Raw genomic sequence first — 27,967 nt, forward strand, 5'->3', positions numbered from 1 at the left:
GAAAAGCAAACATCTGAACTGGCTCAGATACGCGCCCTGCTTGACTCACAGCGCGCAAGGAAAAGGCACATTCAGAAGGTGAAACGCGTTGCCAAGCTTGGGAGTGAGACTGCTGAAATGTAGTCCCGAGCGGGTCAGCCTGGGCCTATGGACTCGGCCCTCACCCGGGCCTGTACCCCTGGCAGGAACCCCACCCCACCCCCGGGGCAGCAGCCATTTCCCAAACTACCAGCCCATGAGGTTCTTATGACGATCACAAAATGCAACCGTCAGAGACTTTTGAAAAAACAAGCCTTATTATTCCTGACAAGTGCTAGAGGATATACAGCATGCCAAGGGCCGTGCGGGGAAGTTTCAGAGACAGAGAGAGAACAGATCTGGGGTTCTGCTTTGGTCGGTGTTGAGGGTAGGGAGGTGAGGATTTCTCGGGTTCACTCCTTTTTGGAGAATTGAAAATATAAGAGTGGGAATGAGGCCGTGGGAAGGGATCATTCCAGCCATCAGTTATCTTGGTTACGCAGGGCTTTCTTTTTTCTTTTCTTTTTTTTTTTTTTTTTTAATGTTTATTCATTTTTGAGAGAGAGCGAGACAGAGTGCAAGCAGGGGAGGGGCAGAATAATCCAAACCAGTCTTTCTCTCAGTCTCACCTTAACAGAATTTTTTTAAGTTTTTTTTTTTAATGTTTATTTATTCTTGAGAGAGAGAGAGAGAGAAACAGAGTGTGAGGGAGAGGCAGAGAGAGAGGGAGACACAAAATCTGAAGCAGGCTCCAGGCTCTGAGCTGTCAGCACAGAGCCCGACGCGGGGCTCGAACCCACAAACCATGAGATCATGACCTGAGCTGAAGTCAGATGCCTCTGAAGTCAGAGCCACCCAGGCACCCTATTTTTTTTTTTTTATTTGAGAGACAGTGTGCACACATGTGCAAGCGTATGTGAGCAGGGGAGGAGGAGGAGGAGGAGGAGAGAGAGAGAGAGAGAGAGAGAGAGAGAGAGAGAGAGAGAGACACTTAAGCAGGCTCAACTTTCACTGCGGAGCCCGATGCAGGGCTTGATTCTCACGACCCTGGGACCACAGCCTGAGCCAAAATCAAGAGTCAGATGCCCAAGCAACTGAGCCACCCATAGAATTTTTTTAACTTTACGTACTTATTTGAGAGCAAGAGAGAAACAGAGTGCGAGCAGGGAAGGGGCAGAGAGAGGGAGGAGAGAGATAATCCCAAGCTAGCTCCACTCTGTCAGCACAGAACTTGACCTGGGGCTTTATTTCACGGACTGGGAGATCATGGCCTGAGTGGAAATCAAGAGTAGTCGGTCGCGTAACCGACTGAGCCACTCAGGGGCCCCTATCATTTCTTTTTGTTGTTGTTATGTTTATTTTTGAGAGAAAGAGAGAGACAGAGCATGAGCCGGGGAGGGGCAGAGAGAGAGGGAGACACAGAATCCAAAGCAGGCTCCAGGCTCTGAGCCATCAGCACAGAGCCCGATGCAGGGCCTGAACCCACGAACCGTGAGATCATGACCTGAGACAAAGTCAGATGCTTAACCGATTGAGCCACCCAGGTGCAACCCCCCCCCCCCCATCATTTCTTAATCTATACAAATCACAGTCTGACTCCAGCAATTCTACGCATGCCCAAGCCAAAACACTATCCAGAAAATGACCCCAAGGCAACCACAGTTACAGCCTGCTGGAGTCATTCACTGCCTCATACCAACTGATCATTTCAGTGGGACAAGAGCCCTCAATCTCATTGTTTGGTAAGAAACCAGCAGAGTCGCTCTTTGCCTCCTATATTTTTGCACGTGGTAGAGAAGGAAAATTCTAAGGTACTGCTGATGGATAAAAACACTGGCAAATAGTTATTTCTTTGAGACCACAAAGGTGTCCATAAACTATCCTTTTCACATTAGCAACTCGCTATACAAAACAACTAATTGAGTTTGAACTTTTCCCTCTGCTTCAGAGCTCTCTGACCTCCATCAGTTCATGGTGGTCACCAGGTTCTGTGCTTGAGGAAGCGCATGTCCAATTTGAAAATCTCTCTAAACTCGACTCTCACCCCCACTAATCAATCCAATCATTTCTGTAGCTAAATCCTAAGCATTGCATAATTAGCTTTCTCTTTCAAGCAATCTAACTGGCTCCAGATTAAATCCAGTGTGGTTCTTTAATTTCCCTCCTTTTATTTCATTTCATTATTTCATTTCATTTCATTTCATTTCATTTCATTTCATTTCATTTCATTTCATTTCATTTCATTTTTTTTAAGTAAGCTATACACCCAATATGGGGCTTGAACTCATGACCCTGAGATCAAGGTCGCATGCTTTACCAATTTGAGCCAGCCAAGCACCCCTTCCTCAATTTAAATGATTAACTTGAAATCGTCTTCCCAGATAAACTGTGATATCTTGGGTAAGTACCACATCCATTTTATTTGTTTCTGTTTTCCCTAACCTATAATACCACCTGCTCATTGAGGGCACACGGAGAATATTGTAAACTGACCATCATCTGCTATAAGAGTGTGTGGATATTAATGCTGCCCTCATCACAAGAGGGAGCATCACTGCCTTTCCATTTCTGGAAGATAGTTTAAGCAGTTTCCTGGAGGACTTTTATAGAGGGCATACAGTCAATAGAAGTAAAAGTAACACTGCTGAACTTAGTTTCATCTACACGATTTAATTTTTCATAAGTTCTTTAAAAAGCAATAGGGGCATCTGGGTGGCTCAGTTGGTTAAGCGTCCGACTTCGGCTCAGGTCATGATCTCGCGGTTGGTGAGTTCAAGCCCCGCATCGGGCTCTGTGCTGATGGCTCAGAGCCTGGAGCCTGCTTCGGATTCTGTGTCTCCCTCTCTTTCAGCCCTTCCCCTGCTCGTGCTCTGTCTCTCTGTCTCTGTCTCTGTCTCTCTCTCAAAAATAAACATTTAAAAATTAAAATAAAAGAGGTTTCTTAAAAAACAGCAATAACCCTGGGGTGCCTGGCTGGCTCAGTTGATAGAGCATGTGACTCTTGATCTCAGGGTTGTAAGTTTGAATCCCACGAGATTACTCAAAGGAAAAAAAAAAAAAAAAATATATATATATATATATATATATATATATATATATATATATATATATAAAACAAACAAAGCAATAAACTCTGTGAACCTTGATTTCCCTGATTCTAAAAAGTGTGATGAGGGGCGCCTGGGTGGCGCAGTCGGTTAAGCGTCCGACTTCAGCCAGGTCACAATCTCGCGGTCCGTGAGTTCGAGCCCCGCGTCAGGCTCTGGGCTGATGGCTCAGAGCCTGGAGCCTGTTTCCGATTCTGTGTCTCCCTCTCTCTCTGCCCCTCCCCCGTTCATGCTCTGTCTCTCTCTGTCCCAAAAATAAAATAAACGTTAAAAAAAAAAAAATTTAAAAAAAAAAAAGTGTGATAAAAAAAATCCACACTTGGAAAGCAGTAGGAGGAACTGAGGTGGGAGGAAGGCCACTCTCAGAGGAGTTCACATTAGGGAAGAGACCTAGTATAATTGATGAGTATACAAAAAAGCAGAGGATGCTGGGAAGACGGTAGACTAGGAAGCACCAGGAATCTGTCTCCCTACCTAGACAACAATTGCACTGGCAAAATCTGTCTGATAAAAGTATTTGAACTCCGGAGTCTATAGAAGGCTTGCAACTTCCAGAGGAAGGTTAGAAGGTAAATTGAGGTAAACTACAGCTAATTTCAGCTCTTAGTACAGTAACAGCCACCCATCCCTCCCCCCTCTCCCCCGCCCCATAGCCTGGTGCCGGTAGTTTGTGCATGGGTTCCCAGAACAGCTTGCACACAACTTGTGGGAGAAAGGGTGGCCAAAAAGGACCTTGTTCCCCAAGTATCAGGGATCTGTGCTCTGATGGCTGATTGCTGCTTCTGATAACAGAGGTACAGACACAGAGATAGTGGCCACTGTTGTTCTAATTCCTTGCCTTTGTGTAAGCCCTTCCCTCTACATGTGAAATCATTTCCATTTAAACTAGGTTGGTGCCTTTTTGTCCCCCTTCATTTTTTCCTTCTTTTGGAAACCAGACTAGAATATTAAAAATCAACCATGTATACAGGGAAGATTAGAAAGTCACTGTGCATGCCCGAGGAAAGGGACACGCTCAGAAAATATCTTAAGCTTACATGTCTTGGCACAGGGACAGCCTACAATAATAAAATAACCAAAAAAAATTTCTTTTAATTTTTAATGTTTATTTATTTTTGAGAGAGAGGCAGAGCATGAGCAGGGGAGGGGCAGGGAGAGAGGGAGACACAGGATCCAAAGCAGGCTCCAGGCTCTGAGCTGTCAGCACGGAGCCCAATGCAGGGCTCAAACCCACAAGCCATGATATCATGACCTGAGCCAAAGTTGGACACTTAACCAACTGGTGCCCAAAAATAACAGAAAAATTTTATTTTTTTTATTAAGTAAGCTCAATGCCCAATGTGGGGCTTGAACTCATGACTCCAAGATCAAGATTTGCGTGCTCTACCAACTGAGCCATCTGGACACCCCTACAATTACAGAAATATTTTTAAAACCAAACCCTGGGGGCGCCTGGGTGGCGCAGTTGGTTAAGCGTCCGACTTCAGCCAGGTCACGATCTCGTGGTCCGTGAGTTCGAGCCCCGCGTCAGGCTCTGGGCTGATGGCTCAGAGCCTGGAGCCTGTTTCCGATTCTGTGTCTCCCTCTCTCTCTGCCCCTCCCCCGTTCATGCTCTGTCTCTCTCTGTCCCAAAAATAAATAAACGTTGAAAAAAAAATTAAAAAAAAAAAAAGCAAACCCTGGAGAAGGGGGAGAATCTGATTTTCAGAGTTACACTTTTAGATTCAATTGTCCATATTTCAACAAAGACGTCACAAGTCATACAAAGAAATAAGAAAGTATGGTCATTTAAAAGGGAAAAATAAACCAACAAAAACTGCTCCTAGGGCAGATCTACTACACAAAGACTTTAAAACAATTGTTTTGTTTAAATTGTTCTCCCTCAGAGAACTGAAGGAAGATATAGATAAAGAAAATGTATGAACTAAGTGAATATGTCAATAAGAAATAGAAAACATTAAAAAAAAAGTCTGGTTTCAAAGTGTATTTGTCCATTATATGTCAATAAAAATGGGAAAAAATAAACCTAATGGGGAATGGATATTCTGGAAAGTACAATAACTGAAATTTCACTAGAGGGATTCAAAGGCCCATTTGAGCAGACAGAAGAAAAAATCAACAAACTTGAAGATAAGAAAATGGAAATTATTGATTCTGAGGGACAGAAAGAAATAAGATTGAAAAAAGTGAAGAACCTAAGGGAATTGTGGGCACCATCAAATGGACCAACATATGCATTGTGGGAGGCCCAAAAGAAGAAAGAGAGAGAAAAGGGGAAGAAAGAATGTTTGAAGAAATAATGGCCAAAATCTTCCCAAATTTGATGAAAGACATGAGTATAAAAAACATACAAGAAGCTTAACGGACTCCAAGTTAGATGAACTCAAAGAGACTCGCACCATGACACATTATAATCAAACTGTCAAAGTCAATGACACAAAGAATTTTGAAAGTAGCAAGAAAGAAGTGAATCAAAGGATCTTTAAAAAATTTATTAGCAGATATCTCATCAGAAACTTTGGAGGCCAGGAGGTGGGCTGATACATTCAAAATGATAAAACAAAACTGCCAACCAAGAATCCTATATCCAGCAAAACTATCTTCAAAAGTGAATGAGAAAAAAAGATATAAGGCATACAGAAAACAAATAGCAAACTGACAGAAGTCCCTCATGAGTATTTATTTTACATGTAAATGGGTTAAATACTTTAACCAAAAGACAGAGATTGGATTAGGGTTTCCCCATGTTTCTATGAATCATTAAGTACCAGACATAAAAGTATTATGAATTAGATGCTGGGATCCATGGGGAAAATAAAGGAGTCAAAACATCACATGGTCATTAGTTAAAATAACATCTTTAATCCATGTGTAATAGCTGTAGCATTTTCTGCCAAGTCAGATGGGCATGTTTGGAAGGTAAGACAAGATGACTTTATATAATGAATGAATAAATGATCCTATTCCCTTAGAAAATTACACACACACACACACACACACACACACACACACACACACAATCTAATATCGGAAGACACTGTATCCCTGAAGGATAAAATACCATGCTATGAGATGCTCCTCCCCTCACTCCTCACATTAATTGCGCGGGGATAATGTCATGTATACTTGTTCCCAGAGAGGAATTTAGAGAAAGGGCAGTGTATCCAGCTAAGTGGTAGGAGGTGTTTATTTATGGCTTTTGTATGTTTTTAAAGATTGCTGCAATTAAATAATTGATTAACATTTGATTTAAATATTTATGGAAGCTTTCAGGAAAAATAAACTTTCCTGTTACCATCATGGGGGAAAAAGTCAGGAATAATTATTCTTATGAAAAACTATATAACAAATCCAGGACACTTGTAGGTGAGAACTAGAGGGGAGTCCTGAGAGAGACCACATTTTGGTGGGGAGTTTGGGGACTGGAAAACACATATCACCATGTGCTTTTTGGATTAGGAGGTTTCCTGTTAGTCTTCCTTTAAAAACAAAACAAAACAAAAACAAAATCTGCCTACTACTCAGCCTCAAAAACATTCTTCAGCATCTGCTGCTAACTTTATATTTTTACTTTTCACCATTTCAGTGTGAGTTAATTTTACTATATGATGTGAGGTAGGGGTGTCTCAGTTCATCTTTTTGCAGGAAGATATGTAAGTACCATGTTGAGTAGACTTTCCCATTGAATTGTCTTGGGCCATAGGTGTAAAATCAATTAACCAAAAATGTAGGGACTCTCAATTCTTCCTCACTGATCCATGTCTAATCTTGTGCCAGTCCCACACTGTCTTGGCTACTGTAGCTTTTTTAAAAAAATTATGTATTTATTTTTAGAGAGAGAGAGAGAGAGAGAGAGAGAGAGAGAGAGAGAGAGAGAGAGAGAGAGGTGGGAGGGGCAGAGAGAGAAGGAAAGAGAGAGAATTCCAAGCAGGCTCCACACTGTCAGCATGGAGCCTGATGTGGGGCTCAAACTCACAAACTGTGAGATCATGACCTGAGCCAAAGTCAGACACCCAACCGACTAATCCACCCAGATGCCCTACTATAGCTTTATAGTATGTTTTGAAATGTCCTCCAGTTACCTTCTTCCTATTCCAGATCCTGTTTATCTCTGAAACCCAGTGACTCTCCTCACCTCTACTACTCTCCCCAGCTGGGATCCTGCTCTTCCGTCCTCCATAATTCCTCCCACTCTGGTCTCCTCTTCCCCCATACCTCAGGATCTTGCTATTTCTCCTTCTGGATCTCCGTTCTTCCTCTCTCTGGAAACCCACTCTCTGCTCCAACATCATACCTCTTCACTCTCATTCCCATGACCCCTTTACCTCCTGAGCTTCCTGAGCTGGTCTCCATCCTTGGGCAGATCTCTGCCCTGGGTTTGGCTCCATCTAGGTCTGTGAGGGTGCGACTCATGTCTTCAGAGTGTCCACCTGGGATGAACATGGCAAGCACTGGCCCCAGGGGCACAGGACTCACAAACATTTCTGAGCCCTTTGCCTCAACTCCTACCTCCTTCTCTCGTCTCTTATGGGGTATCCTGGGGCTAGGTTGGGGGGTAGCCCTGCGGGTTTAGGAGAAGGGACCTTTTAACCAGGGGAATAAAAGGGGCTAGAAAAATCAGATGAATGTTCTTCTCATAAAAGACAACACACATGTGAGTTTTTACTGAACGATTTATTTGTTTTGGGGGCTTTGGGTTTTTTTTTAATATTAAATATAATTTATTGTCAGATTGGTTTCCATACAACACCCAGTGCTCATCCCAACAGGCGCCCTCCTCAATGCCCATCACCCAGTTTCCCCTCTCCCCCACCCCCCACCCACCCTCAGTTTGTTCTCAGTATTTAAGTCTCTTATGGTTTGCCTCCCTCCCTCTCTGTTACTTTTTTTTTCTCTTCCCCTCCCCCCTGGTCTTCTGTTGGGTTTCTCAGGATCCACATATGAGCGGAAACATATGGTAACTGCCTTTCTCTGCCTGACTTACTTCACTCAGCATAATACCCTCCCCTGAACAATTTCTTTGTAACACAAACTTTCACCAGCACCTAATCTGTGCTCTGCCACCAAGGCAGGGGACTGTATCCTTCAAGGAGGGTGGGCGACCATGTTACTCGCTGAGTAACAGCTTTGGTCCCATCCTTCTAGGCTGTTTGGTGTGTTGATGGAACGGGGCCCCAGCAACCCCTGTTTCCGTTTCTCAGAGGCTCCCAGTCAGGCACTTAGAGTAGCAGAAGTCCACCCACACGGCTTTCTCAGGACGCTAGGTTCCAGCCCCACGGGACACCCCTTCCAAGTTTATAAGCCTTCCTCATCTTCTTCCACTTGATCCCCCAGCCCAAGAGAGAAGCAAATGATTCCTGGAGTTGCTACTTCCTTTCTACCTTTGGGTTTTCTCTCTGTATTTCAGTTCTTCAGTAACAGGTCAATGATTTTTATACTCAGTTCTCCTTATTACTGTAACTTCTGACTGGAGTGCCGATGGTCTTTATATCATCTCGCCTCCAACTCACTAAAGTTTATGCCTTCCTTAGCAGCCCCAGGTGCCAGGGGGGTTTGAGCTCAGTAGACAGACCCTGCCTTTACCAAGCCAATCTCATGACAGGCGACTTTGATCCTTCGTGTTGGCCAAGACTGTCTCTCAGAAGCCCCTTCCCTCTCTATTGTAGCGTCTGCCTCTCCTGGCTCTTATACTCTGCCTCTCTTCCCTTTGGGCGGCATCAGTAGCTCGTGTCCCAATTTGGGGAGCCTGGCCTTGAACTGCAGGAACAGAGCAGACCTTATTCACGAATTTGTGCCTGAGACTGTCCTAACCTGTTTGGCCGATGCGAGAAAGACTGGTGCCAGGCGCTCACGTCTCTAACTCAAATCTCAAGTGGCAAAGGCAGCAGGCACTGTTCCCAAAAGCTGCCTGGCACTCTAAAGACCCACAAATACCGGGGGCAAGCGATGAGGAGATTAAGACATACCATAGACTCCCTAAATTCTGGAGGAGAGACCAGAGTGAGATTCTTTGAGATTTTAGGACATCTAAAAGCAGCTGTGTGGGAAGTGATGTCAGAGAAGACGGCGGAGTCAAAGGAGGCAGAAATCTTTTTTCTTTTATTTTTTCCACCTGGACAATTATACTGACACAAATTGTCTACAGTTAACTATTTTGAAACGATGGAGTCATTTTGAACTTGTGGCTTCCAGTTCCAGTTTTGTTTTTTTTTTTTTAACTTTCCAGGCTTTGAACTTGTGGCTGGTAGATTGAAGTTAATTGCAGTCAATTTCAGCCTCTAGTGCAGCAGGAGAGTGACTACCCATTGCTCACCACCACCCCCCTGGCAGACAGCTTTGGAGAAAGTGGCCTATATTCCAGGCGTGTCTTGGGGGAACCAAAGGACCTTGTCTTCTAATTACGTGGGTTCTGTGTTCTGATTGCTGCTTACTGCTTTTGATCACTGAAGTATAGACAACGAGGCTGACTGCCGTTGTTTCAGTCGCCATCAGCGAAAGAGGATTCCAGGAGATCTCAGAGAATAGCATTTGTTGGGGTTTCTTCCCCTCCTTTTCTCCTTTTGGAGGATTATGATACTCGTAAGCAACCAAATACGTGGGGGACTTCAGAAAGCCAATGCACAATGCTCAAGGAAAAAGCACGGGTTCGGGAAAGACTGTGAAGTTCTAAAGTTTCCACCTCAGGCTGATCTACAGAACAGAGACCCTACAGCAACTTTAAAAAAAAAAAAAAAAAAGCACAAGCCCTGGTGAGAATCAAATTCCCAGAGTTACCACATTATAAGGTGCCATTTTCAGGTTTCAACAAAATACAAGGCAGACAAAGAAACAGGACACTATGGTCCATTCGTAGAAACAAAGTGAGCAAAAACCGTTCCTGAGGAAACTCACATGTTGTACTTACTAGAGAAACACTATAAAACAACTATCTTAAATATGCCCACAGAATAAAAGGAAAACATGGGCAAAGATGGGGAAATGATGTATAAACAAAATGAGAATATCAATAAAGAGAAATGACAGAGGCGCCTGAGTGGCTGAGTCGGTGAAGCGGCAGACTCTTGCTTTCAGCTCAGGTCATGATCTCAGTTCATGAGATCGAGCCCCACATCAGGTTCCATGTGGACAGTGCATGGAGCGTGCTTCTGATTCTCTCTCTCCCGCTCCCTCTGCCCCTTCCTCCTTGTACTCGCTGTTTGATTAAACAAAGGATTATAGGGGTGCCTGGGTGGCTCAGTCAGTTAAGCGTCTGACCTTGGCTCAGGTCATGATCTCGCAGTTCATGGGTTCAAGCTGTCAGCACAGAGCCTGGAGCCTGCTTTGGATTCTGTGCCTCCCTCTCTCTCTGCCTCTCCCCAGTAGAAAGCAAATAGAATGAAGAAAAATGAACAGAGCCTAAGCGATCTGTTGGGCAACGCTAAGTAGACCTACACACATACCTGGGAGTCCCAGGAGAAAAGAGAGAGAAAGGGCAGAAAGAATCTTTGAAGAAATAATACCTGAAAACTTCCCAAATTTGATCAAATAAATGGCTTTCTGAATCCAGGAAGCTCAGCTAACCCCAAGTAGGATAAACTCAGAGACACACAGCAAAGCACATTATATTGAAATTGTCAAAAGACAAAGAGAGAATCTGGAAAGCAGCAAAGGGAAAGTGACTTGTCACATACAAGGGGTCACAGTAAGATCCCCCGCACATTGCTCACTGGAAATCTTGGAGGCCAGAAGGTAGTGGGCTGTTCTATTTAAACTGAAAGGGAAAAAAAATTTTTTTTTTAAAAAAGACTGTCAATTGAGAATTCTATATCCAGTGACACTGTCCTTCAAAAAATGAGGTGGGCATCTGGGTGGCTCCGTCTGATTAAGCGTCAGACTCGATTTCGGCCCCAGTCATGATCTCACAGTTCCTGAGCCCCATGTAGGGTTCTGTCCTGACAGTGTGGGGCCTGCTTGGGATTCTCTCTCTCCCTCCCTCTCTCTCTCTGCCCCTCCCTCCCCTCAAAATAAATAAATAAACTTAAAAAAAAAAGAATCATATCTAAAATCATGCATCACATGATCACAGTGGAGATCATGGTGGATGTCTCACTAAAAAAAAAAAAAGAGAGAGAGAAAGAGATACCAGGGAGCCCTCTCTCTCTCTCCTCTCTCTCTTTCTCTCTCTCTTTCTCTGTTCACCTCTACCCTGTGAGGACCCAGAAAGAAGGTGACCATTTGCAAGTCAGGAAGAACGCCCTCATCCAGAATCGGCTGACACCTTGATCTTGGACTTCCCAGCCTCCGAAGCAGTGAGACATAAATGCCTGCTGTTGAGGCCACCCAGCTTACGGTGTTCTGTTATCGCAGGCTGAGTGACTAAGCCAGAGGAATAGCAAAGAAGTTAACCCCTCACACCAGAGATGGGTCACGGAGGGCATAGAGTGTTGGGGTTAAGCCTGAGGTTTGGAGTCAGGAAGAATTGCCTTCTTACCCAGGCTGGTGACCTCAGACAAGTCCCCTGAGCTCTCTGAACCTCAGCATGCCCTTTGGCAAAGTGGAGGTGATGAAGCCATTCTGAAGCCACCTTTAAACTGCATGAGACATGCTTTGGTATTATGTAAATAGAGGTAGCTGCTGTTATTTTTTTTAATTTTTTAATGTTTATTTATTTCTGAGAGAGAGAGAGAGAGAGAGAGAGAGAGAGAGAGAGAATGAGCGGGGAGGGGCAGAGAGAGAGGGAGACACAGAATCCGAAGCAGGCTCCAGGCTCCGAGCCGTCAGCACAGAGCCCGACGCGGGGCTCGAACCCACCAACTGCGAGATCATGACCTGAGCCGAAGCCGGACGCTCAACCGACTGAGCCACCCAGGCGCCCCAGGTAGCTGCTGTTATTACTAGTGTGGTTTGAAGTGTCGGGCTTCAAAGCCAATGGCCAAGAATTCTCGAGATGTCTTCGGTGCAAAATGGTGGCTCTATTAAAGCACGGGGACAGGACTCATGGGCAGAAAGAGCTGCCCTGGGATTGTGGAGTTGGGGGGTGGGGTGGGTAAAGGCAAAATGGGGGCCTCCTGAAGGACTTTCATGTGCTAAAGAGGACTCCTAAAATACTGGAGGCCTCAGTATCGTCCTATATCGTCCCCTGCCTATACTCTCTCTCTCAAAAAAAAAAAAAAACAAAAAAAACAAAAAAAAAAAACAGTAGGAAGTTGCTGGAGAACCGTTATACTCTGTATTTGCCTCAAGTATTTGTCAATGGGCTGCAGGTTATAAAGAAATTTAATTTCACCTGCCAGTTTCTTCTTGCCTTTGTTCCCCACATCGCTGTGGAGGGGAGGGTGACGTTGGGGCTCCAGGAAACTGAGCCCATAGGTTTCTGGAGATTAGGCTATTGATAGGATTATCTTTTTCATGTAATTTACCGAGACGTTTGTAAACTAATGGAGACTCCTGTCCTGCATGACTGTGATCTCTATCAGTTAACCATTTATTTTCTCCTTTCCTTTGCTCTTGGGCAGCCAGGAGTGCCTGAGGAATGTCACACAAATCCCACCTGGGGTGGGGGGGGGGTGGGTGGGCGGGGGTTGGGGGGGTCAGCTTGCCTAATGCTCCCTCTTCAGGACAGCAGTAGATGATCAGGAATTACAGGCCGGGACAGCCACCCAAGTGATGGGTGCCTGGCCCTGGGTGGTAGCCATGGAGGGTGTCAGGGTGAGAGCAAGAGGGGAGTTAGGACAGGTATTAGGTGTGGGTTCCAATGGTGACCCCATGACCCAGGCTGAGAGGAGCAGTTAAGGCAAGTGAGAGCGGGGAATGTTTCAGGAGTTCAGCTTTGACCTTGCTTTGCACGTGCCCTTCCCTCTGCCTAGGATGTCCTTGCTTCTTGTGCCTTCCTGAAAACTCCCCTTGGGTCTTGAAGATGCTGCCATAGGCACCTCGTCTGAGAGTCTCTCCGGAGCAGATAACTGTGCAATTTCCCAAGAAGCCTACAGCCCCTCAGGTTATTCTGAAAGCATCTGAAACCCCGGGTATCTCATTCGGAGTTTCTCTGCAGCAGTCCTAGGACGGATCCATCGCAGGACGCTCCAGGCGGGGCACAGGGGGGCAGGGGTGGGGGGCGGGATGAAGCCTTTGCTCACCAAAACGGAAACGCTGTCGGCCGGACGAGGCTGCAGTTCAGGCTGTGACCACGCGGGGGCAGCAGCACACAGATCAAGGGTCTGAGAAAGGCACCTCGGCGTTCAGGTCCCTGCCGGGTGTCCCCTGAGCTCCCCGGGCCGAAACCTCCGCGCGCGCGCGCGCGCGCGCACACACACACACACACACACACACACACACACACACACACACCTTTTGTTGTTTTTTTTTTAATGGGTAAAGGGGAAACCCCTACGACCCAGTTTATCCCACCCTGTAGCCGTACCCCAAATCCAAGCTAGTAGAAATTATGCAAAACCTAAATTAGATCAGCCCCCCTGCTCAGAATTCTCCCCGGCACCCACCTCACTGTGGATAAAGCCCCCATCCTTGCAGCTCCCAAGGCGCAGACTGTCTGTCCCCCACCCCACCCCCCCTTCACCTCTCAGTCTTCATCTCCTCCCACTTAACCCCTCACTCGCTCTACTCCAGCCACACTGACTTACCGGTTCCTCAAAGCAAACAAATCCAGGGCAGTGTCTGGGTTTGGGACAGCTTTGGTGCCTAGAAAAAACCATCATTGTGGTTACTTTGTAAACCTATAGTTTGTTTGTTTATTTCTTTATTTATTTGATGTTTATTTATTTTTGAGAGAGCAAGAGACAGCATGAGCGGGGGAGGGGGAGAGAGAGAGAGGGAGAGGGAGGCCCAGAATCCGAAACAGGCTCCAGGCTCTGAGCTGTCAGCACAGAGCCCCACGCAGGCTCGAACTCACCCACCGCAAGATCATGACCTGAGCCGAAGTCAGATACTTACTTAACCGACTGAGCCACCCACGAGCCCCGTAGTCCATTTAAATTATGCTTTTAGAAACAGTTTCCCTGAAGCCTTTGGTTCAAATTACAGCGATGATGTTACTTATACACCTGGGTAAGTGGACCACCACTTGCAAAGAGGCCACTGGATAGGCCTTTGGATCCGTTTTGAAATATGATGGGTTCAGGCACCTGGGTGGCTCAGTCAATTGACTGAGTGTCCGACTCTTAATTTTATCAAAATCCCAGGGTTGTGGGATCGAGTCCCGTGTCAGACTCCGCTGAACATGGAGCCTGCTTAAGAATCTCTCTCCCTCTCCCTCTGCTCCTCCCTGATCTCTCTTAAAAAAAAAAGGGGGGGGGGGGGTAGTAGGTTGAAATCGCTTAAATATTATAGATGGCAGGGGCACCTGGGTGTCTCAGTCAGTTAAGCGTCTGACTTCAGCTCAGGTCATGATTTTCCGGTTTGTGGGTTCGAGCCCCACGTCAGGCTCTCTGCTGACAGCTCAGAGCCCGGAGCCTGCTTCGGATTCTGTGTCTCCCTCTCTCTCTCCCCCTCCCCTGCTCATGCTCTCTCTCTGTCTCTCAATAAATGTTAAAAAAAATTTTTTTAAGTCTCTTATGTTTTGTCCGCCTCCCTGTTTTTATATTGTTTTTGCTTCCCTTCCCTTATGTTCGTCTGTTTTGTATCTTAAAGTCCTCATGAGTGAAGTCATATGATATTTGTCTTTCTCTGACTAATTTCACTTAGCATAATACCCTCCAGTTCCATCCATGTAGTTGCGAATGGCAAGACTTCATTCTTTTTGATTGCCGAGTAATACTCCATTGTGTGTGTGTGTGTGTGTGTGTGTGTGTGTGTGTGTGTGTGTGTGTGTATACACCACGTCTTCTTTATCCATTCATCCACCGATGGCCATTTGGGCTCTTGCCATACTTTGGCTATTGTCGACAGCGCTGCTATCAACATGGGGGTGCAACTATTTAGGGACTTTCTGAGTCGAAATTATGGGAGTTGGGGGGAACGGTTCAACTTCATCCCTGTTTTTTTCTTTCATAAAAGGAAAATGTGTATCTGAAGCAATTACGACCAGATGTTGACTTTGCTTCTTCCTGTGGAGGTACAGGGGTGTGTGGGGGGTGACCTTCTGTGCTTTTCTGCGTGTCAGCTTTTAATTTTAGTAAAAATACAAGTAACATAAAATTTGCCATCTTTACCATTTTTTTTTAAATTTTATTTTGAGAGAGAGAGAGGCGCACACGCAAGCAGGGGAGGGGCAGAGAGAGAGGGAGAAACCCCAGCAGGGTCCTTGCTGTTAGCGCAGAGCCAGACTCTCATGAACCGTGAGATCGCGACCTGAGCCGAAACCAAGAGTCGGACGCTTAACTGAGCCACCCAGGTGCCCCCATCTTTACCTCATTAAGTGCACAGTTCAGTGGCATTAAGTACATTTCACGTTGCCGTGCCAACATCACCACCTCTGTCCTTCGGGACTTTTTTCATCTTGCAGAACTGAGACTCTGTCCCTATGAAACATTAACTCCCCCTCCCCCTCCCCCAGCCCCAGGCACCCACCCTTCTACTTTAGGTCTGTACAGATTTGGCCACCCTAGGAACCTCCTATAAGTGGAACCATACAGACCTTTTGTAACTGGCTTATTTCACTCAGCATAACGTCCTCAGGGTTCATCCGTGTTGTAGCAGGTGCAGGAATCGTGTCTGTGTTTTTCAAATTAAATTTAAATTACAAATGCAAAAACATGGCTCAGTCCGTTGGGCACCCGACTCTTTGGTCTCGGCTTGGGTCATGATCTCGGTTTAAGGGGTTTGAGCCCCGCTTCCGGCTCTGTGCTGTCGGCTCCGAACCTGCCTGGGGTTCTTTCTCTCCCTTTCTCTCTGCCCCTCCCCGCACTCACGCACGCGCTGTCTCTCAAAAATAAACACTTAAAAAAATACAAAAGCAAGTGCACATGATTAAAACAGATGAGCCCTTTTGCAGAGCATGTAATGAATGGCAAACACCTGCGGAATCCTCGCTTTCTCTCTCTGGTCATTTCCACCGACCATTCTGAACGGGAAGCCTCCCTCTATCCACCCATAGGTGAATGGAGCCCCCACCTGCTGATTTTCTAAGGCAGTGGACCAGGATTTAGCTCACAGCCTCCTTCTCTCTCCACCTCTCCCCACACCCATGCAGATCCCACATCGACAGGCGCTGGCCATCTTTTAAATTTTTCAGGAACACGTTTACTCTGTTATTTCTTCTTCCCCAAACTCTGTTTCCTTTGTTGCAGCTGGGTAATGTTAACAGTGAGTGTTTCCACGGCACCTCCTGGGGCCCAGGCCCTCCCCGATGTCTCTACATAGATCAATTCGTTTCATATCCGCAACAATGACATCTGACCTCAGGTGGGTACCCTTCCTAGTCCCATTTCAGAGACGAGAAGCCGAGGCCCAGAAAGGTTAAGTCACTTGCTCCAGGTCACAGACAAAGGCTCGGCAAGCGGCGAAGCCCTAGCTGCCTCTGGTTATTCTGAAGTGTTTGCTTTGACTCTCACTGGGGGTGAATAAGCTATTCCTTTAATGGCTCTAGCCGAGGTTTACGAGACACGCGGGGCAAGGTACACTTGGGATTTGTCCACATCATTGTATGTAAATTTCACATCGAAGAAAAGAACGGTCAACAAACACTGAACTCCAGTTCATAGAAGAAGCACTGAAGCTTGGGGAGGGAAGAGTGCCGGTGTCCGTGACGTATTAAAATGAGTAAAACGTAAGATGGCCGATGGGCAGGGATCAGGGCAAATACATTCAAATGTTAATTACCGTATCTAGGAGCGTGAGTGTTAATTACCGTATCTAGGAGCGCGAGGGCCTTCGCCATGCGATTGCACAATCCTTTGAACTGGGCTGTACGTTGGAAATATTTCAGAACAAAATGCGGGGACCTCTGTCCTGAGCTGCCCACAGGAAAACATCTCTTCTCTCACCCAGACGGGCAAGAGGCCCCCTCAGACTCAGTCCGTGCACACTGGGATTTGCCTACTTCCTCAGACACCGATCCTGACCTTCAGTCTGTCTCTTCCTCGGGGTGCTTCTCACTCCCCGGGCTCAAGAGCTAAGGAGTTGCCAGAGATTTCTCCTCCTCACCACTGGGACCCAAGATTTAGCTTAGGGTGACCAACTGTCCTCCCGTTCTCACCCAAGACTGAGGGTTCTCGGGCGGTGGGGCCTTTGGGGCTAAAGTCAGGGAAGTCCCAGCCAAACTGAGATGAGAGGTTGGTCCCCCAACTGATCATTTCTGCCTCTTGAACACGTTCAGTTTATCCAAATTGCCACTGCCCTAGTCTATGCCAATAACACACATAATAGCGATGACAATAAACTCTGGTAACTGCTTGCAGCTAGTCCTCGTTAGGTACGAGGTACCGTCCCGCACATTCCATCCGCCGCGGGTCTTTTGATCGACACAACACCCTGTGTTGAACAACTGTAACACCATCTGTGTTAAAGATGAAGAAATAAGACACAGAGAGGTAAAGTCTTTAGCCCCCAGTCACACAGCTAAATAACAGCCGACGTGCTGGCATCTGAACCCGGGCAGATGGCCACAGAGCCCCCGGGCTCGACCACCTTTGAACAGCCATCCTGGAGCACCGATGCCAAGATGCCAGCCCCCTCGCTCTGGGCTCACCCTCGATCAACAACCACCTGTGCTCTCATCAGAATGATTATTCAGGTGACCATGGTTTTCCTGACCACAGACACGTCACCAGCTTACAGTTTGTAAAGACAAACTCAATACAGAAACGAATAAAGTAGAAAGTAATAATTTCCCATAGCAATCCCCTCTAGGGATACCTTTTTTTTTTTTTTTAAGCTTACTTATTTATTTTGAGAGAGAGAGACTGAGCAGAAGAGGGGGCGGGTTGGAGGGGACGGAGGATCCGAAGTGGGCTCTGAGCCAATAGCAGAGAGCCCAATGTGGGGCTCAGACTCACGAACCATGAGATAATGACCTGAGCTGAAGTCAGACGCTCAACCGACTGAGCCACCCGGGCATCCCGGGGTGCCATACTTTTTTTTTTTAATTTTTAATGTTTTATTTATTTCTGAGACAGAGAGAGACAGAGCATGAACGGGGGAGGGGCAGAGAGAGAGGGAGACACAGAATCGGAAGCAGGCACCAGGCTCTGAGCCATCAGCCCAGAGCCCAACGCAGGGCTCGAACTCACGGACCGCGAGATCGTGACCTGAGCCGAAGTCGGACGTCGGGGTGCCATTTTTAATTGGGTTCCTGTTGGCATCAGAATCTCTTCTTGGGGTACAGCCACCAGCACTTGTAGTTCTGATTCATGATATAGTGTGACGGATGGGTAGATAGAGAGATAAAGTCGAGATAGAGAAATAGACAAATGGATGCATAGACTGCTAAATTAGACATGAATCGATATAAACAAATAGATGATACACACACAGATCTGTCTTTGTCTTGCTTGTTTCCAGACTGATCTTGTAAAGACGCAGCTCAGGACCCATCCTCCAAACCTGTCACCTCCAGAGCAGGTCCACACTCCATGGCTCCAGGATCTTGTTCCGGTGTCCCCTTTACCCATGGCAGTCTGGTGCACACCTCCCTTCGCTGACCTGCTCTTGTCAGAAGGAATGCTAACACTGTGCCCCCATCCGCCCCCACCGAATGTCCCGTTGTCCATTCAGATCTGTTTTCATGGGAACGCCCAGTGGGGAGGCGGGGAGGGGTGGTTGGCAACAGTAGAGATCAGGGGAGTGGGTGATGGGGCTGCTAACCGAGCCAAGAGGTCAGGATAGTCTGAGGAGGTGGCATTTGAGCCAAGTGCTCAATAACAAGATGAGGGAGACTGGCCCGGTGGAGGGAAAGGCAAGTGCAAAGGCCCTGTGGTGAGAATTAGTTGTCCTTAGAGTGACTTGAGCACTGTGACCTAGACAGGAGCAGGACGCAGAATGTAATCGGGGGTCAATGAAATATCTCCAAGAGTTGTGTCCCGGGTGGATTATAAACAACAACAAGGTTAGACCTGAAGCCAGCTGTAAGAGATCTGGTGGAACCCACTGGAGAGATGAGGCCAGGAGAGCAGGGGGGGAGGCTGCGTGCAGACAGGAGGGAAGGGTGTGTCCGAAAAGGGCATTCCTTCATTCCACCATTCCCCAAATAATTCCCCGGAAACAGCCCTTGTGTGTTCCAGATTCTAGATGCCAGAGACGTAGCCGTGATCAAGACCAAGGAAGTTCTTGTCCCCAAAGAGCTCGTTCTGGGAGGGAGACAGACAGAAAACAAGATAAACAGGTGTGTGGTGTGTCAGGCAGGCAGAGTGATAAGGGCTAGGGAGGGTGAAAGGAGTCAGGTGGGGGCGGGGTGCGTTTTAGTGAAGTTACAGGAACTTGAACACGATGGGGGGGCGGGGGGGGGGGAGTCCCCACCCGGCATATCTGGGGAAGAAAGAGCCTTGTAGCAGGCGGAATGGCCAGAGCCAAGGCCCTGAGGTCGGAGTGAGCTTCTGTTCCAGGAAGGGTGAGAGGCCGCAGGAGTGTGGCTGCAAGGAGAGAGGGGAAGGGGTGGGGGGGCAGGGCTTCCAGAAGTCAAAGGAGGAACTCAACCATGGGATTGACGTTGGTGTTGGGAAGCAAGGCGGGAGTGAGCCAAGTCCCCATCCACCGCCACAGAAAATCTGCAGAACAGGGCTCGGCAGGGCCGGTGGAAGGATCAGAGCTCATTGAGAGCGCAGGAGGTGACCAGAGACATAAAGCCAGGAATGCGTGAGGTCCCGTTACATGCTCAGCACAAAGCCTGGTTTATTTTGTGTAATTTTTAAAAGTTTATTCATTCATTATTTATCTTAAACTTTTTTTATCTTTATTTATTCCTGAGAGAGAGAGAGAGAGAGAGAGGGCGTGAGCAGGGGAGGGGCAGAGAGAGAGGGAGACACAGAATCCGAAGCAGGCTCCGGGCTCTGAGACGTCAGCACAGAGCCCGACGTGGGGCTTGAACCCACGAACAGCGAGACCATGACCTGATCCGAGGTCGGACGCTCAACCGACTGAGCCACCCAGGCGCCCCAATTGATTTATTTTTGAGAGAGAGAGAGAGCGGGAGCGTGTGCATGCGAGTGGGGGAGGGGCAGGGGCGGGGGAGAGAATCCCAAGCAACCTCCACGCTGTCAGCGCAGACCCCGATGCAGGGCTCGATCTCGCGAACGATCTCACCGACTGTGAGATCAGGACCTGAGCTGAAACCAAGAGTCGGACACTTAACCGACTGAGCCACCCAGGCGCCCCTGAGTCTGGTTTAGTTCATCGTGTGCCCAAGCTTTTGCATTTTTCTCATTTAAAAAAATATAGGAAATGTTAACATTTGAAAAAGCTATAGAATGGTAAGTCTCACTAGTATCTCATTTTTCTGAAGACAAACGTGGGCATAGAAAAATTGACAGAGGGGCGCCTGGGTGGCGCAGTCGGTTAAGCGTCCGACTTCAGCCAGGTCACGATCTCGCGGTCCGTGAGTTCGAGCCCCGCGTCAGGCTCTGGGCTGATGGCTCGGAGCCTGGAGCCTGTTTCCGATTCTGTGTCTCCCTCTCTCTCTGCCCCTCCCCCGTTCATGCTCTGTCTCTCTCTGTCCCCAAAATAAATAAACGTTGAAAAAAAAAATTGACAGAAAAAAAATTAATGGGTAGTAACTCTCTGGGCAAGAGTGTCACTGGCGAGTGTCATATTTTCTTTCTATTGTTCAATATTTTGTAACTTTTTTATAAAGACCACGTGTTACAAAAAGATAATAACGATAATTTTGTGTGATCTCACACTAAATACATAAACAGAGGCGCCGGGGTGGCTCAGTCGGTTAAGCATCCTACTTTGGCTCAGGTCATGATCTCCCGGTGCCTGAGTTCAAGCCCCACATCGGGCTCTTCATTAACAGTGCAGAGCCTGTTTCAGATTCTCTCTCCCTCTATCTCTGCCCCTCCCCCACTGCACTCATTTCTCTCTCTCTCTCTCTCAAAATAAATAAACTTAAAAAAAATACACACACACACAGAAAGCAGAGAAGATAGCTCCTAAAACCCCTGTGCCCTCCACATAAAGAAACAAACGTTGGGGCGCCTGCGTGGCTCAGTCGGTTAAGTGACAGACTCTTGGTTTCGGTTCATGTCATGATCTCACAGTTCATGAGTTCGAATCCTGAGTCGGGCTCTGCACTGACAGAGCAGAGCCTGCTTGGGATCTGTCTCTCCCTCTCTCTCAAAATAAATAAATCAACTTAAAAAAAAAAAAGTGAATGTTAACACTTAGTCCTAAATGCTTTGGGTAATTTCCCCCCCCCCTTTTTTGGTAAAAGAAAACAGTAGGGATAAAATAGAACCTACCTCCCCAATCCCCCTCGTCCCCAGCCCCAACTGCATTGTCTTGTGGTCTCCCCAGAAAACACCCATTGCCCTGAATCTGGAGTGAGGTCTTTGTTTCCTGAATTTACTTTTTTTTTTTTTAATTTTTAATGTTTATGTACTTTTGAGAGCAGGGGAGGAGCAGAGAGACAGGGAGACACAGAATCCAAAGCAGGTCCCAGGCTCCAGGCTCTGAGCTGTCAGCACAGAGCCACATGTGGTGGGCTCAAACCCATGAGCTGTGAGATCATGACCCGAGCCGAAGTCAGATGCTTAACCAACTGAGCCACCCAGGTGCCCCCTGAGTTTACATTTTAACATACAGGGATGGTGAGAGGAAGTCTGCATTGGTTTCTGCTGGTAAAATAACAAGACTTTTTTCTTTCTTTCTTCCTTTCTTTCTTCACCGACAACACTTTTCTTAAAAATTTTTTGAATGTTTATTTCTTTGAGAGAGAGAGCGTGTGCATGCACGTGCATGAGTGCAAGCAGGGGAGGGACAGAGAGAGAGGGAGACACAGAATCCCAAGCAGGCTCCAGGCTCTGAGCTGTCAGCACAGAGCCCAATGGGGGGCTGAACTCACAAACCACGAGATCATGACCTGAGCCGAAGTTGGATGCTTAACTGACTGAGCCACCTTGGTGCTCCTATTAACAAGACTTTTCAAACAAAAATCCAAACAGTACATGGAATATAAAATGAAAAGAGAACACCCCACCCCACCCCCAAAGAAAGGAAAGCAATTAACAAACAGCTAGAGTATGAATTTCCCTAGCATGTCAGCCCCAACAGGGCAGGAATTCCAGTCTGTCCTGTTCACTGCTGCTGAGTCAGCCAGTCCTGGGCATTACAGTGGGTGTTCAATGCCCGTTCAATCAAACTTTACCTTCCTTGGATTATGCCCATTTTCATTTTTAAAAAAAATGTTTTTAATGTTTATTTTTGAGAGAGAGAGCACAAGGAGGGGAGGGGCAGAGAGGGAGGGAGACACAGAATCCGAAGCAGGCTCCGGACTCTGAGCCATCAGTACAGAACCTGATGCAGGGCTCCAACTCACAAACAGTGCGATCATGTCAGACGCTTACCCGACTGAGCCACCCAGGCGCCCCTGATCATGCCCATTTTCAAAGCACACTTTTTTACGTGAGCCTGGACCATTTGGTTAAGATGATGTCTGTCAGGTGTCTTCTCGGTAAGGTTCCTGTCTTTTGCTTTGCCACACTTTATTCTTTGAAGGAAAGTCACTACCTCTTCTGAGTACAACCCACATGGAAAAGGAGGCGGGAAGGGTTGAGTTCTAGCTGCGGGACCGAGCATTTCAACTTACCCTATTTGGAATTAATCTTTAAGGGAAGATTTGACTTTACCGCCCTCACGCCCATTTTATTTATTTTGAAAAAGAGAGCGGGGGAGGGGGGCAGAGAGAGAGAGAGGGAGAGGGAGAGAGAGGGCATCTTAAGCAGGCCCCCCACGCTCAGCGTGGAGCCCAAGCGGGGCTCCACGGAAGGACCCTGGGATCCTGACCTGGGCGGAAATCAAGAGCGGGATGCTTAACCCAGTGAGCCACCCCGGGGCCCCTGCCCTCCTCGCGCCCATTTTAAAGACCAGGAAGCTGAGGCTGAAGACGACAAACTTCCTCACTAGAGGGTGGCCCAGCCCAGGGTGAGGCCCGACCCAGTGATCGAGGGCCGTGGGCGCCCCAGGTGGGGAGGAAGGGGGCGACTCGGCCCGCGCGGCGGGGAGGCAGAGGGAGGAACTTCGGTCTCTGAGCCCCGGCCCCGGCCCCGGCCCGGGCTGCAGCCCAATCGGCGGGCCTGGGCCGTCCCCCGGGGTGCTCTAACCCATTTTACAGACGTGCTGCCTGCGCCGGAGGAGGCGTGGCGGCGCTCGGTGGCCCAGCAGGGTTCCGGGGGCGGCGGGCCAGGCCCGGGAGGACACCCGAGCCCAGGAGGCCGAGGCGCCCGCCCTCCCCGCCGGGGATCACCTGGGCTGGCCCGGGGCCCGCGGGCCGGGCGGAGAGGGCCGCCGCCTCCTCAAAGCCCGGCAGCCCGCGAGCGCCCCGCACTCCAGCCGTCCGGGCCCCGCGACGCCGCCTGCCCCGCTGCCGGCAGGTGAGACCGGCCGTGACCTCCGCCACGGCCCCGCGGGAGGGGGCTCCGCCTGCCCCGGTGACCCACTTCCTGTTTGTCCGAACTGCGGGGGCGGGAGGCACAACCGGCTAGCCCGCACTGGGTGACCGGGGGCAGGTCACCTCACCTCGCTGAGCAGGTGACCTCCGCGCTGGATGAGTTCCCCCCCCCCCCCCAGTGCGCCCTCGCAACTGACTGGAGGGACCCGCCGTGAGTGCGCAGGGGACGAATCAGGGCGGGTGGAGGAAGGCAGGGAGGTGAGGGGCAGGTCAGACGGGCTCCAAGGGCAGGGGTCCCACTGGCCAAGCGCCTGCCTACTCTCAGGGGCAGCGGCCACGGTGGGGGGGGGGCGCTGCGGGCAGCCGCTGAGGGTGTGAGGGTCAAAAATCAGTGGTCACAAGGTGTGTCACCAGCTGCCTCCCCGCCTGGGTTCCTCCTGTGGGGAATGGGGGTGGGGAGGAGGGGAAGGTGTGGGCAGGACTTCCTGGAAAAGGGAGACCCTGGCGTTTGGGGGAGGGAGGTGACCCTGGGACTCAAACCCATAGGTTGTCAAACACACATCACCCACCAGGCACACAACTCACGTGAGACACTCAACCCAAACACACGCAACCTGACTCAGGCCCAGAACGGGGACACAGATGGGCGTCCCACGAAGTTCCACTTTAGAGCCCAGGCGAATGTCACAGACACGCCACCCGGGCCTTGCAGGCTCAGTGCGCACATCTACAGGGACAAAGGACTCCCAGGCACACAGCAGACATGTGACCCAGGCAGGCACGCTTGGCTACACACAGGAAACAGCTCAGACACACCCGTGCACAGGCAGCAAGCACGTCCCCAGAGCACATGGACGCACAGGAGGTGTCGGGCTGGGGTGCACACATTCAGCCCCAGACCCAGCTCACGCACCTCACCGGGTGCCCCGGGGCCCACGACACAAGCAAGCTCGTGTGGGCACGTTTAGAGGCCGTGAGGGCAGGCGCGGCTGCACGTGGGCCAGCCCCCGACCCCGAATCCCGTGTCCAGCACTGGGGAACTCCAAAGCTCACATGACCCAAGGGGAGGGCTTCTGGAACAGTCTGCGGAGAAACTGCATCATCCTCACTAATGATCCATTTCCGTCCGCCCCAGGGAATAAAGCCTCAGTGACCGCCAGTTCTGCCCAGGAGCTCACCTGCCTCTCTGAGCCCCCGGCTGACTGGCTTGTGCCTCCCCCAGGGTGAGTGCGGGGTGTGGGACGAGGGAGGCCGGAATGGGCCCGCACGGCCACCCTTCCCCGGCCCAGGCCGGGCCCCGCCTACCCTCTGACCCTCCCAGCCCTGCTGCCCTGAGGTCCTGGGAACTAGGGCCCCACCCAAGGCTTTCCCCGGGGCCAGCCCCGCAGGGGTCTCCCGGGCCTGCTGCCCAGGCCTCAGCCCCCGGCCCTCAGGCTCCGTCTCTCCCCTCCCAGATGGACACACAGACTATACTGCTCATCTTGCAAGCCTCACTGGTGCTCCCCCTGGCTGACGGGGCCAACCCAGTCCTGCGCTTTGTGGCTGTGGGTGACTGGGGAGGAGTCCCCAATGCCCCGTTCTACACAGCCCGGGAAATGGCCAATGCCAAGGAGATTGCCAGGACCGTGCAGATCCTAGGCACAGACTTCATCCTGTCCCTGGGGGACAATTTCTACTTCACTGGCGTGCAGGACGCCAACGACAAGAGGTTTCGGGTGTGTGACCCCGGAGTGGGGGTGGGGGGTCATACGTGGAAAAGCCGCTCGACCTTTGGGACTCTGGGGAGGGCAGAGGGAAGCTGACGCTTGCGCGCACCTGGGGCGCTCCGTGTCTCCCTGGGCCTCGGCCCCTCACTTGGTGGGAGCCTCGGGGTAGCTGCTTGACCCTGGGGGTGGGGGTGGGGCGTCCCTTCTGTGTGCCACAGGAGACCTTCGAGGACGTGTTCTCTGCCTCCTCCCTCCGCAACGTGCCCTGGTACGTGCTGGCTGGCAACCACGACCACCTGGGGAACGTCTCCGCGCAGATCGCCTACTCCAGGATCTCTCAGCGCTGGTGAGCCAGCCCCCAGCCATGCCGCACCCCCCCCCCCCCGCCCCGCCCAGGGGGACCGAGAGCCGAGAGCCGAAGCCAGGGCTCGAACCGGGCCTCGTCTGCTCAAGAGGTGGCGCCCTGTGCCTCTGTCTCCTCCGCAGGAACTTCCCCAGCCCTTACTACCGGCTGCGCTTCAAAGTCCCACGGTCCAATGTGTCTGTGGCCATCTTCATGCTGGACACGGTGACACTGTGCGGCAACTCGGACGACTTCCTCAGCCAGCAGCCCGAGAGGCCCCGTGACGTGGCGCTGGCCCGCACGCAGCTGTCCTGGCTCAAGAAGCAGCTGGCGGCGGCCAAGGAGGACTATGTGCTGGTGGCCGGCCACTACCCCGTGTGGTCCATCGCCGAGCACGGGCCCACCCGCTGCCTGGTCAAGCAGCTGATGCCGCTGCTGGCCACATACAAGGTCACCGCCTACCTGTGCGGCCATGACCACAACCTGCAGGTGAGGGGTCTGCGGGGGAGGTGAGGAAGGGGCCCCCAGCCCAGCCGGCGTGCCACACGGCACACCGGGATCGGCCTGCCACCCGGCGGTTTCCCAAATGTCCCTCAAGCTGTATGGTGTCTAACCAGAAAAGAGCCCAAAGTTTCCCGAAATCCGTCATACCAGCTGCTAGTTGCTCATTCGCTTCTCTAGCTGTGAAGCAGGATCAGTCCATTGCTACAGGGGAGGAAACTGAGGCCCAGAGGGTTTCTGCTCCTCGCCCCCGAGGTGACGCTGTGGTCGGGGACAGACCCGACCCTGGATTCGAGACAGGGGGGGCACAAAGCCCGTGGTCAGCCTCATCGAGGGGCTGGGGCCGCTGACCCTGACCCTGCGCCCTCCATGCACAGTACCTCCAGGACGAGAACGGCGTGGGCTACGTGCTGAGCGGGGCCGGAAACTTCATGGACCCCTCGAGGAAGCATATGCGCAAGGTCCCCAACGGCTACCTGCGCTTCCACTACGGGGCCGAGGACTCGCTGGGGGGCTTTGCCTACGTGGAGATCAGCCCCAAAGAGATGAGCGTCACTTACATCGAAGCCTCGGGCAAGTCTCTCTTCAAGACCAGACTGCCGAGGCGAGCCAGGCCCGAGCACCCACGCGTGCGCCACTCTAGGGCCTGAGGCGGGGGGGGGCCTCCCTGCCGGCGGGTGGCTGGGCCCCGCTGGGCCGCGTGCCCGTGGGCAGGCTTCCTCACGGGCCTGTGGAGCTGCGGCGGAGCAGAAGGAGAACCACAGACGAGGAGCGGTGGCGCCAGGTGGCCCTTGTGGCAAGGATGCCCGCGTCTGTGAAAGCATCGTGGGCACGTGGACCAGCCAGCGTGCCGTGCCCCGTGGCCGAGCTTGTCCAGCCTGAGCTCCAGGCGGTGGGGGTGGGGGTGGGGGTGGGGGGGCAGGGAGGGAAAGCTTTCTCCTGAACCAAGCACCTGTCACTGCCGAATATTCAATAAAAAAAATAGTTGCAGAGGCTGCACGCGTGCCACGGGCGTCTCTCTCTTCCCCTCGCTGGCGTGTTACATCACCCGTGGGTCTGAGAGTGCCGGGGCCGTTCTGCCCCTTCGTCGCTCAGCGGGCCTCACGCGTGGAGGCAATTTGAAGTAAAGACCGAACCGAAAGGGGGCGCCCGGGGGGCTCAGTCGGTTGAGCATCCAGACTCTTGATTTCGGCTCAGGTCACGATCTCACAGTTCGTGGGTTCGAGCCCCGCATCAGGCTCAGCACTGGCAGCGCGGAACCTGCTTAGAATTCTCTTTCCCTTCGCCTGCTTGCTCACTCTCTCTCTCTCTCCAAATAAGTAAATAAATAAACAAATAGACCAAACCAAAAGGGTTACCAGACGAATCAAGGCTTCCTCCTCTGTGCCCACCTCCCCAGGCGGCCCCCCATCACTGTTTCTTTCCTGCCCAAATGGATGCGTCTGTAATAAAAACATCCCCCCACCTTTTTCTTTTACACAAAACAACACGATACACACACAGTTCTGCGCACGCTCTTTCTGCTAACCACGACTCGGCTGTTTGTGACAGAAGATTCCTTTTTGTTCACTCCGATATGGAACTGGTAATGCAGCCACATACATCAAAAATCTAAAGTTTATGGAAAAGTGAAACATCTCCCTCCCTCCCTCCCTGTACTTCGGTCCCCCTCTCCAGAAGGAAACAACTTTCTTATAAATGCTTTGTTGCCTTCCAGGATTCCTCTACTCAAATAAAAAGCAAACGTGAAGTTTTGTTCGCCCCTCGCCCACTGATCTGCACCCGGCTTTTTTTGTTGTTTTCAAACCAGCGCTAT

General features: G+C 50.1%; 1 protein-coding gene across 3 annotated transcripts; it reads left to right on the forward strand.

Annotated features, from left to right (window-relative positions):
- Positions 1-19,531: 19,531 nt before the first annotated feature.
- ACP5 (acid phosphatase 5, tartrate resistant) lies at positions 19,532-27,146 on the forward strand. Of its 3 annotated transcripts, none has more exons than XM_086699023.1 (6): positions 19,532-19,605; positions 24,737-24,824; positions 25,056-25,316; positions 25,526-25,653; positions 25,794-26,139; positions 26,529-27,146. In XM_086699023.1, exons 3-6 carry the CDS (start codon positions 25,056-25,058, stop codon positions 26,799-26,801), a joined length of 1,008 nt encoding a protein of 335 aa, XP_086555149.1. In that variant the 5' UTR covers positions 19,532-19,605; positions 24,737-24,824; the 3' UTR covers positions 26,802-27,146. The 3 variants fall into 3 exon arrangements, with proteins under 3 accessions (XP_086555149.1, XP_086555148.1, XP_086555147.1); XM_086699022.1 differs by lacking the exon at positions 19,532-19,605 and adding an exon at positions 23,146-23,584; XM_086699021.1 differs by lacking the exon at positions 19,532-19,605 and adding an exon at positions 23,657-23,812.
- The last annotated feature ends 821 nt before the right edge of the window (positions 27,147-27,967 follow it).

The sequence above is a fragment of the Puma concolor genome, chromosome A2 (assembly GCF_028749965.1).
Source record: "Puma concolor isolate L17-30 chromosome A2, mPumCon1.1.hap2, whole genome shotgun sequence".
In the NCBI taxonomy this organism is placed as follows: Eukaryota; Metazoa; Chordata; class Mammalia; order Carnivora; family Felidae; genus Puma; species Puma concolor.